Source organism: Bombus vosnesenskii, unplaced genomic scaffold (assembly GCF_011952255.1).
Source record: "Bombus vosnesenskii isolate JDL3184/JDL3185 unplaced genomic scaffold, Bvos_JDL3184-5_v1.1 scf7180000013265, whole genome shotgun sequence".
Classification (NCBI taxonomy): domain Eukaryota; kingdom Metazoa; phylum Arthropoda; class Insecta; order Hymenoptera; family Apidae; genus Bombus; species Bombus vosnesenskii.
The window spans coordinates 7001768-7015514 of NW_022882925.1; the positions used below are offsets into that span (position 1 = coordinate 7001768).

The following is a 13747-nucleotide window of genomic DNA, read 5'->3' on the forward strand; positions in this document are numbered from 1 at the left end:
TGTATTTGAAGATAAAATTCACTCTCCGCAAGAATAATACAAATTTTTATTGTAATTATTATATACGATATAATATGTTTAAATTTCACGAATACCATTAAGCTCACAAATTTTGTGATTAAAGTCAAGAATTTTGTTATTAAACTCAGGAATTTTGCTATTAAACTCGGGAATTTTGTTATTAAACTCAGGAATTTTGTTATTAAACCCAAGAATTTTGTTATTAAATCCAAGAATTTTGACACCTGCAGTTTCGTAGCAACGATCGACCAGTTTTTAAACGTGCCTAAAATAGTTTCGTCAAATAAACAGGGTCCAGTCCTCAGGCGACGTGTCATACACACCAATTGTATGATAATTAAACACAGTACGAGGTTATTTAAAGAACGTCTGTGTTGGTCGAGTGGACGGATTTAACTTTAGCTGCTTTTTTCTTTAATTATGAGAACAGTAAACCTAAAAGAAGAACGCAGAAACTAACAATTTTCCGTACAAACATTAAAACTTATGTCATTTGTAAAATTATAAGGTACTTGAAAGAAAAATGTCCCGTTAAGACAATAAAATGCAATGATATAATCAGTAAATCTTCTTACTGAAGAATTTATTTCTACAATTCGTTAGTAATTCTATTTAACATAGAGTAATATCGCTATAAGCAGTGATTATCTTGAAGAAAGCATAATTAATCGTATATATAATAATATCTTAAAAATATATAAGATCTTCTATAACTCTAATGCGATCTTCCACTAACTTTATCTATAATCGCTTGAGTTAAAACTCTCCCAGCAAGATCTTTAGCTATATTAGTTAACTGGTCTCCAAAGTTAGGCTTTTTACTGGCAGGTGGAGGAGGAGGCTGATATCCTTGCGGATATCCTTGTGGATAACCTTGCTGATATCCTTGTGGGTACCCTTGAGGATAGTTTCCTTGGGGTGGATATGCCTGTGGGTAACCTTGATTATATCCAGGATAGTAGTTACCATATGGGTTAGACTGGCTAGGATATCCAGACTGTGATGGGTATCCAGATTGTGAAGGATATCCTGACTGTGAAGGATATCCAGAATTGCTTCGACTAGCCTGACTAGGATATCCAGGATACGCGGCATTCACCGAATTGGCATTTACCCTTTTAACACTTTCTTCGTTCGTCCTGGAGCTGCCAGGGTAACCGGAGCTCGCTGGATATCCTCCGGAACTGGAAGGATAACCGCTCGATCCTGATGGATAGTCCGAACTACGCGATGGGTAACCAGATCCTGATGGGTATCCCGAAGAACTTCTCGAAGGGTAACCAGACTCCGAAGGGTAACCGGAAGAGCTTCTCGAAGGATATCCGGATCCTGATGGATAACCAGATGAGCTTCTTGAAGGATATCCAGATTCAGAGGGATAACCAGAACTGCTTCTCGATGGATAACCGGATGAGCTTCCTGATTCAGATGGGTATCCCGAACTTCTTGAAGGATAACCTACAGAGCTATAAGGATAACCTGACGAACCACTGGATGGATAATTGGAGTTCGAAGGATAACCAGAGTTACTTGGATAACCAGACGATCTGGTTGGGCTTTCGGAGTTTGGTTGACTTGCGGAGAATGAATTGGAATTTTTGGAAGAATCAGAGCTAGGATATCCGCTTCCAGATGGATATCCCGATTGCGATCCCTTTGTCGACTGAACGTCAGACGCAGAAGAGTCTGCGTCGCTGGCGCTTTCTCGTCTTCTGACTATCTTGTTGTCACTATCGAACTCTGCGAACAATTCGTTATCTATCTCCTAATTTTTTAGAAATATTCTCTTCCGGTTTGTGCCCCATGCCATGCCGAGTCCAACTTAATTGTTATCACACTTCTGTGTTGCACAAGCAGCCTTGCTGACACAGTCAATATCGCTATCAATGCCCGAGCAACTGTACCATTTGAATTAGTATGTTATTAAACTAACTATAATGTAAATGTATTTTAATATCGTATATGTGATTGAATTATTTTTGTATCTTGATTATTCGTTTCTTGTTACTGTTTGAAAGCTAGGCTATGCAACGAGTAATTCAGTCATGCAATTTCATGTGCTTGTACTTCTATTTGTCAAAAGTGTTGAAGGCTGTAAGTGTGCTATTGCAATAAACGATTCACATAGATGTGTCTCGACTTTCTAAATGCGTGGAGTATTTTAAACAATTACATAATCTTATTTATAATTCATTTTATTGGCATCTAATTGTTGTATTGTTTTATAAAGAAAATACATTTCTGGAATTACTTAAATTAAGACCATCCATAGTATGCTGAAGAATTACATATATTTATTACATTTGTTCGTTACATAGGAAAATGTTTCAAATGCTTGTTAAGTACTACACATTTAATAGACCTATATATCATAACAACGTAATAAAAATGTATCGCACAACCGTAACATGGCACTGTAATGAAAGAAACCACAGTCATTCATAAGATAATATGACACCTACAAAACTGGAGATAATATAAGATTAAATTAGTTCATCGTCATAATTTAGGTTATTGAATAAAAGATTAAATATCAGAGAATTCAGAGTAAATATTTTCAAGATAAGTACTTCTTTATCGACAAGATATCTCGTATATCGACACTAGATACAAAAAATGGCACAATTTGGACATTTTTTTAATATAATTTTTTCTTTATATAAATATGGTATGTCTTGCGATATAACTGCAGCCTCTAGTGTAGAAAGTAAGATGCGATCCTAAAGCGAAAGCTAAACATAAGGTAAGTAAGTTATAAATTGACAATGAACTCCATTTAACCAAAGAATCTCCAAATTCGGTTTCCCTGATCATCCACAGAGGTATGGGTATCGTAATAGCCGTTACCACTTTGCTGAGTACGGCTCCTAGGAGTAGTTACACCATAACGATCATTCCCGAACAAACGGTTAAAAATAGAACCACTTCCAATAGTGTTTCTGGATCCCGAGTTACCGCTGACTCTTCCACCGTATCCACTGGGAGAAGATCTCGGTGGTGGAGTAGGTGGAGTTGGTCTAATCTTTCCTGGTCTTGGTGTTGGATACACTGTCACATTGAAGAGTGGTAGTCAAAAGCTATATCGTACTTAAAAGTCAACTAAATTCGACGCACACAATATATAAGCCGTTAGTTAATGTTAGAAATAACGATTATTGCGTACCAATGTTATGATGAAGTTATCTCTCCTTAAACATGCATTCTAATAATTGTTAATTCGTTTACTCTTTGTACTTCCACTCTTCAATTTTGGGCATCAATTTATTTTTGACAAGTAAAAATATCAATTGCCTGTGTTAACTCTTAAGCCTTTAATGGATATTAATAAACCTGTAGCTATAATTAGACGAAATAAAAATAAGTAAATGTTTTAGATAATGTATGTATAATAAAATAAAAGTAAATTAAATCGAAGTAAAAATTAAAACAGAAGTAGATATCTTAAAAGTAGATATCTGGAAATCGTAGTTTCTTTTGAACAAAAGGGCAATATAAAAACATTGTAAAAAAAATGCTGAAAGAAACGCTGATAAAAGTAAAATGACTATCTGCCAGCTAAGAACTGTGACCTACAAAGTACTTCTACGTCGCACGCTGAAGTAGATAAGAGGTGTCAGGGTTCGACACGATAACGAGATCAGTCGGTGTTTGCTACGTCTTCGAGAAATTAATCCTAAAGCCTGTCCCAGGCGACTGCAGCTTAATGAGAGCAGATGACAGGTAGTTGTAGTAAATCTATGAATTTGATAGAAATCGTATTATTTTTATTCCGATTCAACGAGTTCGCACAATAGCCACTGGTTTCATATATTTGTCAATATAGAAATAATTGTATGTGTATTATAAATATACATCAATGCAAATATATCGATTTTATTAATGCTAAGAGAAATTATTTTTCGGACGGCAAAAATATCTGGCTCATCTCAGTACCTAATTATGTGCATTGTGTAAAAAAAGGAAGATAAAACATTCACGTGACAATAGTTTGTTCGTTTAAAGAGAAGTGAGTAATTTTGTTCGTCGATCATACTCAGAATATCAGGTACCAAATTAATCGACTCATTGCAATCAGCGTGCTTGAGGAATTGGTCAACTTACATGCTTGATGACATATTTCTTGTTTTTAATCTATCGCTGGAAACATACATTTTGACAAGTTGTAAAATCATTGTGTACATCAAAAGAAAAAAATAGGTTATCAAATTCTGAGGTAGAACACGAGTAAAAAGAGTGCATCAAATGGAAGAACTTTCACCTCAAACAGCGTGTGACTTTAATCAGTCAAATGCATTTTCAGCACCCAACATGTTTGAAAATCTTATTCTCTACGGAAAATGTAATTATATTTTCTGCGTCTCCATTAATCATATATGCATTACAAAAAGAGCGATTACTGGCTGAAAGACACATTGGAAGGCACGTAATGCATCATAGTAAAATATCAAATGGTAACTACAATTTTAAGAATGAATCTTTTATAAAGATAGGAAAACGTTGAGCAAAAAAGAAAAATGATAGAGAGATAATATCTTAAACAATAATTCCTTAAAGCATCTTATAATTTCATAAAGCATTTTGTAATTTTTGTATATTTTTTTCTTTTTCAAATATTATTCTAAAAGAAACAACAGAAAGTAATGAAATAACATTACTACGACCTGTTATTGAATCTTCTAAAGATATTAATTTACCATAATGTATTTTTAAATGGTGGAAATGTAAAAAATAAATTAGTAGCAAGAAAGAGACAGATAAAGAGAGAGAGAGAGGAAGAATATACATTGAAGTCACTAACTTCAACATAAAAATATCAAGAAATTATACACGGTACACGCTAAAAAATTTCTCTAAGTCTACTGGACGAAAGTAGTGAAGGTACTTATAATCTCTTTCCATAGTTACGTGTACATATTATAAATATATACAATTCCACTAAGATTTCTCTATAATTATATATATATATAATTCAATATTGATCAAACAAAAGTTTGCCGCCCAAGATTCGTCTATTATTCAACAATATCGAATAAAGCATTAACAGACACTTAGAACCCAATGCGCATGTAATCATGATAATCTATTCACCAATACCATGATAAGACTTGCTGAATAGATAATCATTAAGGATGGAGACTGCATGATGGCGTTATTTCTTCGATAACCAGAATGCACATTATTGTGGTACATACGATTCTGATTAGGATAATTCGCATTGGGATAATTCGCATTAGGATAATTCGCATAAGGATAATTCTGGTATCCGGGATATTGTTGAGGATATCCTGGCGGCGCTGGATAAGCAGGTTGTCCTGGATAAATAGGATAATTGGATTGACCAGGTTGTCTAGCGGGATAGGCTTGTCCAGGCACTGGCATTCTGTTGTGCGTTGGATACGGCGGATATCCTAAATCTTGTTGCCGATTTCCTTGGTTCGATGAGGGATAAGGCGGATATCCGCTGTTAGAACCGCTGTTAGAAGCGCTGTTACTGGGATATGCTGGATAACCCAAATTGCTGCCAGAATTCACTTGATGGTATCCTCCTGCTGGATCAGCAGGAGCCGGGGGTGCATTAGCATTCGCGTATGGGTTCGAATTGCTAGCGCTGTTGCTGGTCTTATCGTGATTCTCGTCGTTGTTGGTTCGCTGTCCGTTTACGTAAGAAACGCCCGCTGAATCGTATCCTGAAAAGATCGTCCTCTTCTACGTCGTATTTTATCTCTGGGTTATTCCTCAATTATAATCAAGGAATTTTAAAAATCAAATCAAAGATCAGACAGAAAAAAACGAATATTGTCAAAATATGATAGGAGCTTCATACTAAAAACGGGAGACACCTTGATTACAACTACGTGAACGCATTCCGACTAAAAACGTTTCGCTAAAAAATTGAAGATTTTTAGAGTGACACGCTTTAACGGAATTAGTCGAACGAAGGTGCTATGCGAGAATTCTGAAAATTGTGCTGCGTTATTTTCATCCCCTGTTACGTATGCAAAGATAATTGGAAAGCGTTAGAAGTGAACGTTGAAAAGATCCATGCTACATGCTGAAGCAATCCTGCGTTGAAACTATCGCAGAGAAAGTTAAAAATATGTCGTAATTCATAATATTCGTTTGTACAAATAATTAACTTCATTATTAGATAGTGAAAATTGAATATGATTATACAATGAATAGTTTCAGACGTCATTTTATTTTTGTGTAACGAAGAAATTTTAACGCAACTACATAAACCACGCGTTCGAAATCAATTTCGCTAACAACTAGAATAATACACTTTTTCTTTCCTTCTTCGACAGGATGTTAAAAGTTTATACGTTCGAGAGCAATTTCTTCAAAATCCTATAACGCTACGTGAGTATACGCGCATCTATACGTTTGCGTGTAGGAAGAGACGATAATGGAAAGGTCGTGTTCGAAAAAGTTAAGAAGAGTAAAAAATCTGCCATACAGATTCTTGGGGTTTGCCACCTTACGTTACATCCCGCTCTACACTTACCGATATGTCGAAAAATTACGGAAATTCTATGTTTTTAGATGCCATTTTATTTCGAGAGCTTTAATTCTACTTCATAAGAAATGGATTTTATCGAACTGTTGCACTTACATTTAAGATATTTCATATCTTAAACTATAATATGCAATAAAAAATCTTCTTACAAAGGTGTATTGTTAGAAAGATAAATACTGTGAAAAATCAGCTAGACTCGTAAGATAAAATAAATTTTAATAACGAAGATTCGTATGGAACATTACGTATGATATTTAAGGCCAAGAACACCGGAAGTTTTAATGAATCCAACACGCGTGACTGTAATTTGCACTCGAAACGATTCACGGTCTTATACGTTAATAAAGAACGATGTAAATCACGTTTAGTTTTGCTTCAAAATTAGCTTCAAAATCTAGTTTCAAAATTTTAAAGCTGAGATATTTAAAACCATCAAATGGATAAAACTCGATGGAATATTCCAACCAATTAAAAAGTTATAAATTTCAACAAAGAAATAATTCCATTCATTTTATAAAAATATGCATATATGAAAAATAGGGGAAAAAGCCTGGTATAAAGCTTTGTTTTTACCGCAATGGAGAGAGGATTACAACAGCTTAAAGTTCCATTAGCAAATATAGAATGAAATTATTCCATAACTCTTATATAATATCGTATTACAAGTAAAAGCGTTCTTTAATTAATATATCTTAATGAACTATAAGTTAATAAATCACATATAATAATACATGATTAATTGCATATATTTGATAATTTCAACAAAGTTCATAAAGTTTTAGATAAAATGTAATATTGGCAATCCATTTAAATCAAATGCAACAATTTTTGCCAATATTGTATTCTTCTCTCATTTGCGTGATTCAATTTCATACATTTTGCTCGTTGTACCTCTGACATGCACTTAAGCTTTCATGCTAATCAACAAGCGTGTACGCATAATCAATCACAGTAGTAACGAATAAAAGATGAAATAATTTAAACACTCACCAACTGCCGTTGATTTTTTCACGCACGTCGGTGCATCATTTTCAGTTTTGCAGTATTCATTTTCCCCACATATAGTGCTTGCGCAACTAGCACCTACAAATAAGAGAGATTAAATATTTATTTTGAATCCCTCGCATTTTCAGTTCACCATCAGTCGCGTTGATAGTATGGATGATATTTAAACGATAATAGGAAACAGCGACCAAAATGATAAATATAGTTCTCCTTAAAAACAAAGCAGACAACGAGATCGATAACGATGCATTTAGGTTCATCGGATATTATACGTTTTGAATATGATAGTACTGAAGTTAGAAATGGCTAACTGTATAATAATTATGAAGTTTGATAAACGCGATTAACCGGTGTAATTTATTTTGAATTCATTAAAATATTCAAGTACTATTTATTAGTATTATCGATCATAAGGCGAACAATTTCGTATGCAATTGGTCAGTAACTTACACACAATAGATTAAAATTTAATGAGCTTGTAATTGATTGAAGAGTAATGGAGCTATCGATAATTTATGCACCGAAAGGGGTTGAAACGTTTACGTTACACACATTCTAATTCAAAACACAACAGACTATATTTGATTAGTAACATATTCCAAACACGCTTCTATGCATGAATCATTATTATATCCTAAATTCTCTACACTTTAATTTCCATTGATACGACGACAAGTATTCATTACTGTGTATTCGCGTAATACGAAATTCGAAATAATTGTGCAGTATTCGTTACACGACTTCGTTAATTGATAGGAATATCGATACGTTAATATCTTCATTTCGAAAATGCTGTATCACTACAGGATATATCATTCGCAAATCAAAAATTGCATTAAAATGAATTTCGTTCGATAAGAAACGTAATCGAATTAAAATCATGATTATCATTTATGCAAAGTTAACAAGAACCGCCGTCATCAACCCCGATTCAATCGTGCAGAATTTTATTCCTCTTCCAATTTTCCGTGTCCCGTCTATTCCTCATCGAGATGAGACAGGAAAACTGTATTTATGGATAGGTCAACAACATTCTTACCGCCTGGATGAGCTTTTGCACAAGTCGGATAACGACCGCAGTTATCTCGTTGGTAAATTGAACAAGGATCCTCGGCCATCACGCAGACCTCATCCCTCCTGCAACCGATGTCCTTGCATGTCCTTCCATACTCTGCAAACCAGAGAGTAACCCCTCCGTGAGTTTTCGTTTAGTGGCGAAAGTTCCAGTAATATACCATGATCTCGCAATTGGATATGGTTCGTTAAAAGTTCACTCGAAGAAAGGAACGTGTTATAAATGGAATCTATACCGGAGACTCTGATACTCCTGATCAAATGGCTTGTACGGAAGCTTTAATTTCGGGTCGCGCGAAAAGTGCACGTAAACGATGCGTATTTCGCCGAAAAGTACCACCGTTATATATTCACAGGATTGTGGGTTTATACTGTAGCACAAGAAAATGTACTTCTGGAACTTTTTGATGCCATCAGCGTTCCTGAAATATACACGATAGGTCTACGAAGTTTCAGAACTGATTTTATTTTTAAATACTATTTAAACCATCTAGAGACTTTAGCAAACTAATTAGCAACGCGTCTGAATATGATGTATGCGATGTTTTATCTCTGTAATCAGTAGAGTATAAACATTTATGGAAATTTATATTTTCGAGGACACACCTGACACTGAACAAATGAAACTTAGATGTTCGATGTGATGTATATTTATGTAACTATAAAATATTTACTATAGACAGACCATCTGATAGAGACTGGTCGCAAAGCACAGTCCTTCAGATTGTTTTATACCGATATATCACTAATGACGTTAATGTAGTTGCCAGTAATTATTTATTGCATAGATAGCTGTTAAAACTTGTTTTAAGGACATACACGCCTAGCTGCCCGGCCATGTAACGTGGAACTATTAAACAGAGTAAGTATATTTACATTTAAGTGACTTTAACTCAATATCTCACATCCTATGCAGAGTTCCACTAAAACTTCAAATAGAAACTGAGCAACTGAGTAACTGAAGCTGCTGTTTAGTGAATAAAGTATAACTTGATAAATAACTAAATATCTATAGTCGGTCAATTCTGTCATTTCTTTAGATCAGCGTCCTTGGCCACAATTAATAATTGTATGATTACGTATTCAAAGTACATGGTCTTGGTATTGTATTACTTTTTATATTTAGCCTCAACTGTTAAGTTTTGCTGGTTCACAATTAAGTTTTGACTTAAGCCTTGACTGTTGACAATTGCTGAATTGTAAATGAGCGATTAGGTTCTAAAAATGTATATTACATGTTTTCAGATAACGAATAATAATAACGAAGCAATATAAGACGACATTATTCCAGACTGTAACTGTAATAAACAAATCGAAATGTAAATTAAGTAGAAATTTTGGAATTCTTTTCTCGCAACTTGAATCAATATTCACAAGAGCATAAGTGTCTTTGCCAATTTCATTTGACGCGGTGAAAAAGCTCGTATATCCGCATTTAGTAAATACTAGAGGAAACGTTTCTTGCAGTGAAAATACAACTTCCAGCGCACATTTACCTGACGTTATCCAACCAAGCCTTGCATGGGTATAACGCTGCTAATCGTAATTCTATTCAAGCACCACAGCGTCATCCCCATATAACCCCATCGATTCTCAATTATCCAGCAGCAAGGGAAGGAGAAAGAGGATAGAAAGGGAGAGAGAGAGAGAGAAAGAGAGAAGCAGCTGCCGAGTTAACGCCCAGCTTGGTGTTATCCACCTCTGCCTACGTGTTGGGAAGATACGAAGAAATGGAATAAAAGGATGGGCAGCTAGAAAGAGAATATTAAAACTAGGCTAATGATCCTCTCTCTAATTGTCCTTAAACGTTTGTCATATCCAAGAATAAAAGGGAGAATGAAAGAATCGTAGAAACAATAGAGGTATTATATATATAGGCTGCAAAATAATTCTCAAGCAATGCATGATATTATATGATAAGACCGACAACTGTAAATTGTAAGGAATTAATCGAAATACGTTAATACAGGCGGCAAAATGATTCTCGAAGTGATACACGGTGTTACGTGATAACCGTGGAAATAACGATAATTATGAAAAATAAATTGAGACGGAGTGAACAGCGCTCCAATTCATCTTCCGTGAAAATGAAATGTACATATGCGGTTATAACAGTCACATTTTGCGTAAATATCAATTCAACGGTAGCAATTAAGGTCCGGTAATTAATTATATCAATTTGGTCAAGAGCATTGGGGCTCTGATCAAATAATGACATATTGGTGATAACAGGTACTCCTTATTTAATATATGTATTACGTTTAACGAAATAAACGTAGAAATAGAAATGTATATGAATAAGATTGCTTTTTTAATAATGGTATTGCAATGAATATATTAGGAATATATTTCAGAATATATTTTGAATAGCGAATCAATATTAACAAAAAGGTTTTAATCTCGGTATTTTTCTAGCCATTTAAGAGAACTCCATTTTCAACATTTCATTTAACTCGCAAAAAAGCTTCACAGGAAAATTAAGAGAGAAGTTCTGGAACAATTTAAAAATTACTCCAACCAGTTATAATAGTTATAACATCCCTTTTAACAGAAATGGTAATCTTTAACTTTAAAACAATCGTTTTAAAACGTTAAAACGTTAATGAATCGGAAATATACCTATTAATCTTCTAACTATTCTATACATATTCTATACATATGTATTATTTAAGCCATTTGATTGAGTAGTAAGATTGTCAATTCAGCGGAAACAATTAATGAGATATCTTTGTTTCTGAAACGAATTCGGATATATCTAGGAAAATTGTTTATTGGCATGATTTTTCTCGAGACGCTTATAATAAGCTTCTAAATAAGCTTGATTACGTAAAGCTTCTAACAGGAAATTATTCTTATGCGATAAACAGGAATTGTGAAATATATTTCCAAGCCAACGTTAAAGTGTTATATTCTTGGAAAATCCAATACAGGGTCCTATATCATCCAATATAATCCCAATAATAAAACAAAAATTTGCTCGTATAAGTATTTTCAAAGATTGACCATTAATAAGGATATAAACATGGACGACTAGAAATAAATAGTTGAGTTTAGGATTCGAATATACATGTCATTAAATCTCTTGGTTCCTGTCACGGTTTCTTCTTCCTTATTTAACAAGATTACGAAGCGGAAAAGGACAAAGACGACGATTACGACGAAGGTCGATGTAATTACATTGGTCGAGTTAGAGATTAAAAACGATCATTTGTTTCCATTAAGCCCACTTAATCCCGATCAAACGAAACGATTGGCCATTGGCAATTGAATTGCAACACCATGATTTAAGCTGGCTTGTAATACCACAATTACAACAAATTAGCAATTTAAACAAGTACTGTAGAAATATACATATTTAAATTTTAATCGATATTTTATTAATACGATATATTTTATATATTATTTTATTCATTACAGAAATTTATATATATCTGAATTAAGAAAAAGTTTTTTAAAATGGTCTACTTAAATTTATTAAATTTTTACTTACTAGTGTATGAGGCTGCATCGGGAACCGAAGTAATAAGTAAGAGTGTCCCCAGAAGGATACCCAGTATAGAACTGGACAACATTTTCTGTAATTAAAAAAATGTTCTTCTTTCAACCTAATTTTATACGTAGATTTAATTATTCTTTGGTCGTTTTAAATTATATTACTTTAAGTACTATAATAATAAAATTATTTGATAAAGGGTTGATTAAAAATTAATACGTCATAATGCTATGTGTAATATTGTGTAATATTTTATGGAGTCTTTACACTATATATCGCCTAGGGATAGATAAACGTCACGCAACGTACAACGTATTTCCATGTCATTAGACGTACATTCAAGACAAGTGCGTACTTACAAAATATCGAATATTTAATACTGATTTAATAAAGAAATGTAATTAGAGAAATTCACATAACATTTATTCCAAATAAACTGCAATCATAATATAAATATCTCGTGGAATTTTGCAGAATTATAATAATATAACTATTCTCTCTACTCTTTTTATTGATTAAAAAAACAATAAAAAAAAGTTTATAAAACCAGAAGACGTGTCCAACATTAAAATTAATAATGGACGCCAAAAGTATTTTATCAATGATTCCATTCTATTAATTCTAGTAATAGAAGATGTTTTGGATTTCTATTAAGGTTCTATTAAACAAATATTAAATAAAGAATGTTCACCAAGTGGTAAACATATCAAAGCTGAGAATCAACGTTTAGTGTTAATTTTAGATCACAAAAGTGAATAATGAAAACAAAAGAATAACTAGATTTACAATTTCAGCAGTAATTACAGGCAACATATAACCTAACTCAAGCAGGTGTTCTATTCCTCACCTGTCCTTATCTCACTAGTCTCACTTTTTAACCTCACCCGTCATATCTATCCTTGTACTCCTTAGTATAGGAGGAATACCTAACCTCAAACGCATCAAATGTACTAAACGTACAAATGAAACACGTACTTCTCGAGTATACATAACAATTGAATTAAATTGCCAACAATTTAGATCTTAACACTAGAAAACACATTGGTAACATTGAATTTGCAATCTTTTAATCCATTGACCTTGCCAAGCCATGGAGAAACCGTAAATTGCGTCGTTCGTTTCTACGTGGCACATCGTTCTACTCAGTTACTTACATCACATAATTAACGCGAAGATTCTTAAAAAGACACAAAACAATAACGTTATATGAGGGAATGATGCAAACTTACCACAAAATCTCACTCACTATATGCACAAACGTCTACTCCAACGCGTAGTCAGTATAACACTGAACATTCGGTGAAATGCCGTATCGTTACTGACCTGACGTTGGCGTGAGTCGAACAAAGATGGACAACAACGTTACACGCGAGAGACAAGGAGAGAAAGGAACTCCGAAAAGGAGACTGATATAGCGTCAACGTGACGTAAAAGGAAATAGAATATGTTGAGCGTAAATAATCGCTTTAATGACCACGAGAAAGGTAAAAAAGATACGATCTTCAAAGAGAGAGGCTTCAATTCACTTTCGAGAATAATTTTTAAACATGATGTTGAATGTAGAACGAGAATTTCTATAATCATCATGGTACTTTGAAGATATTTATTTAAAATTTCTTAAATTCTGACTACCATTT

At 33.7% G+C, this 13747-nt stretch overlaps 1 protein-coding gene across 1 annotated transcript; it reads right to left on the reverse strand.

Moving 5' to 3' along the window:
* Positions 1 to 574: 574 nt before the first annotated feature.
* LOC117242406 (trithorax group protein osa-like) lies at positions 575 to 13495 on the reverse strand. Its single transcript, XM_033509023.1, has 7 exons — positions 13340 to 13495; positions 12108 to 12192; positions 8583 to 8714; positions 7529 to 7621; positions 5094 to 5708; positions 2801 to 3069; positions 575 to 1786 (listed from the first exon to the last, which is right to left on the reverse strand). Exons 2-7 carry the CDS (start codon positions 12187 to 12189, stop codon positions 737 to 739), a joined length of 2241 nt encoding a protein of 746 aa, XP_033364914.1. The 5' UTR covers positions 12190 to 12192; positions 13340 to 13495; the 3' UTR covers positions 575 to 736.
* Positions 13496 to 13747: the final 252 nt, after the last annotated feature.

Coding starts and splice junctions, on each gene's coding strand:
- LOC117242406 (XM_033509023.1), bottom strand. CDS start 12,189: ATGTTGTCCAGTTCTATACTGGGTATCCTTCTGGGGACACTCTTACTT. Junction 5,709..7,528: donor GAAAAAATCAACGGCAGTTG/GTGAGTGTTTAA, acceptor CGATCTTTTCAG/GATACGATTCAGCGGGCGTT. Junction 1,787..2,800: donor GAATTTGGAGATTCTTTGGT/TAAATGGAGTTC, acceptor CTAAAAAATTAG/GAGATAGATAACGAATTGTT.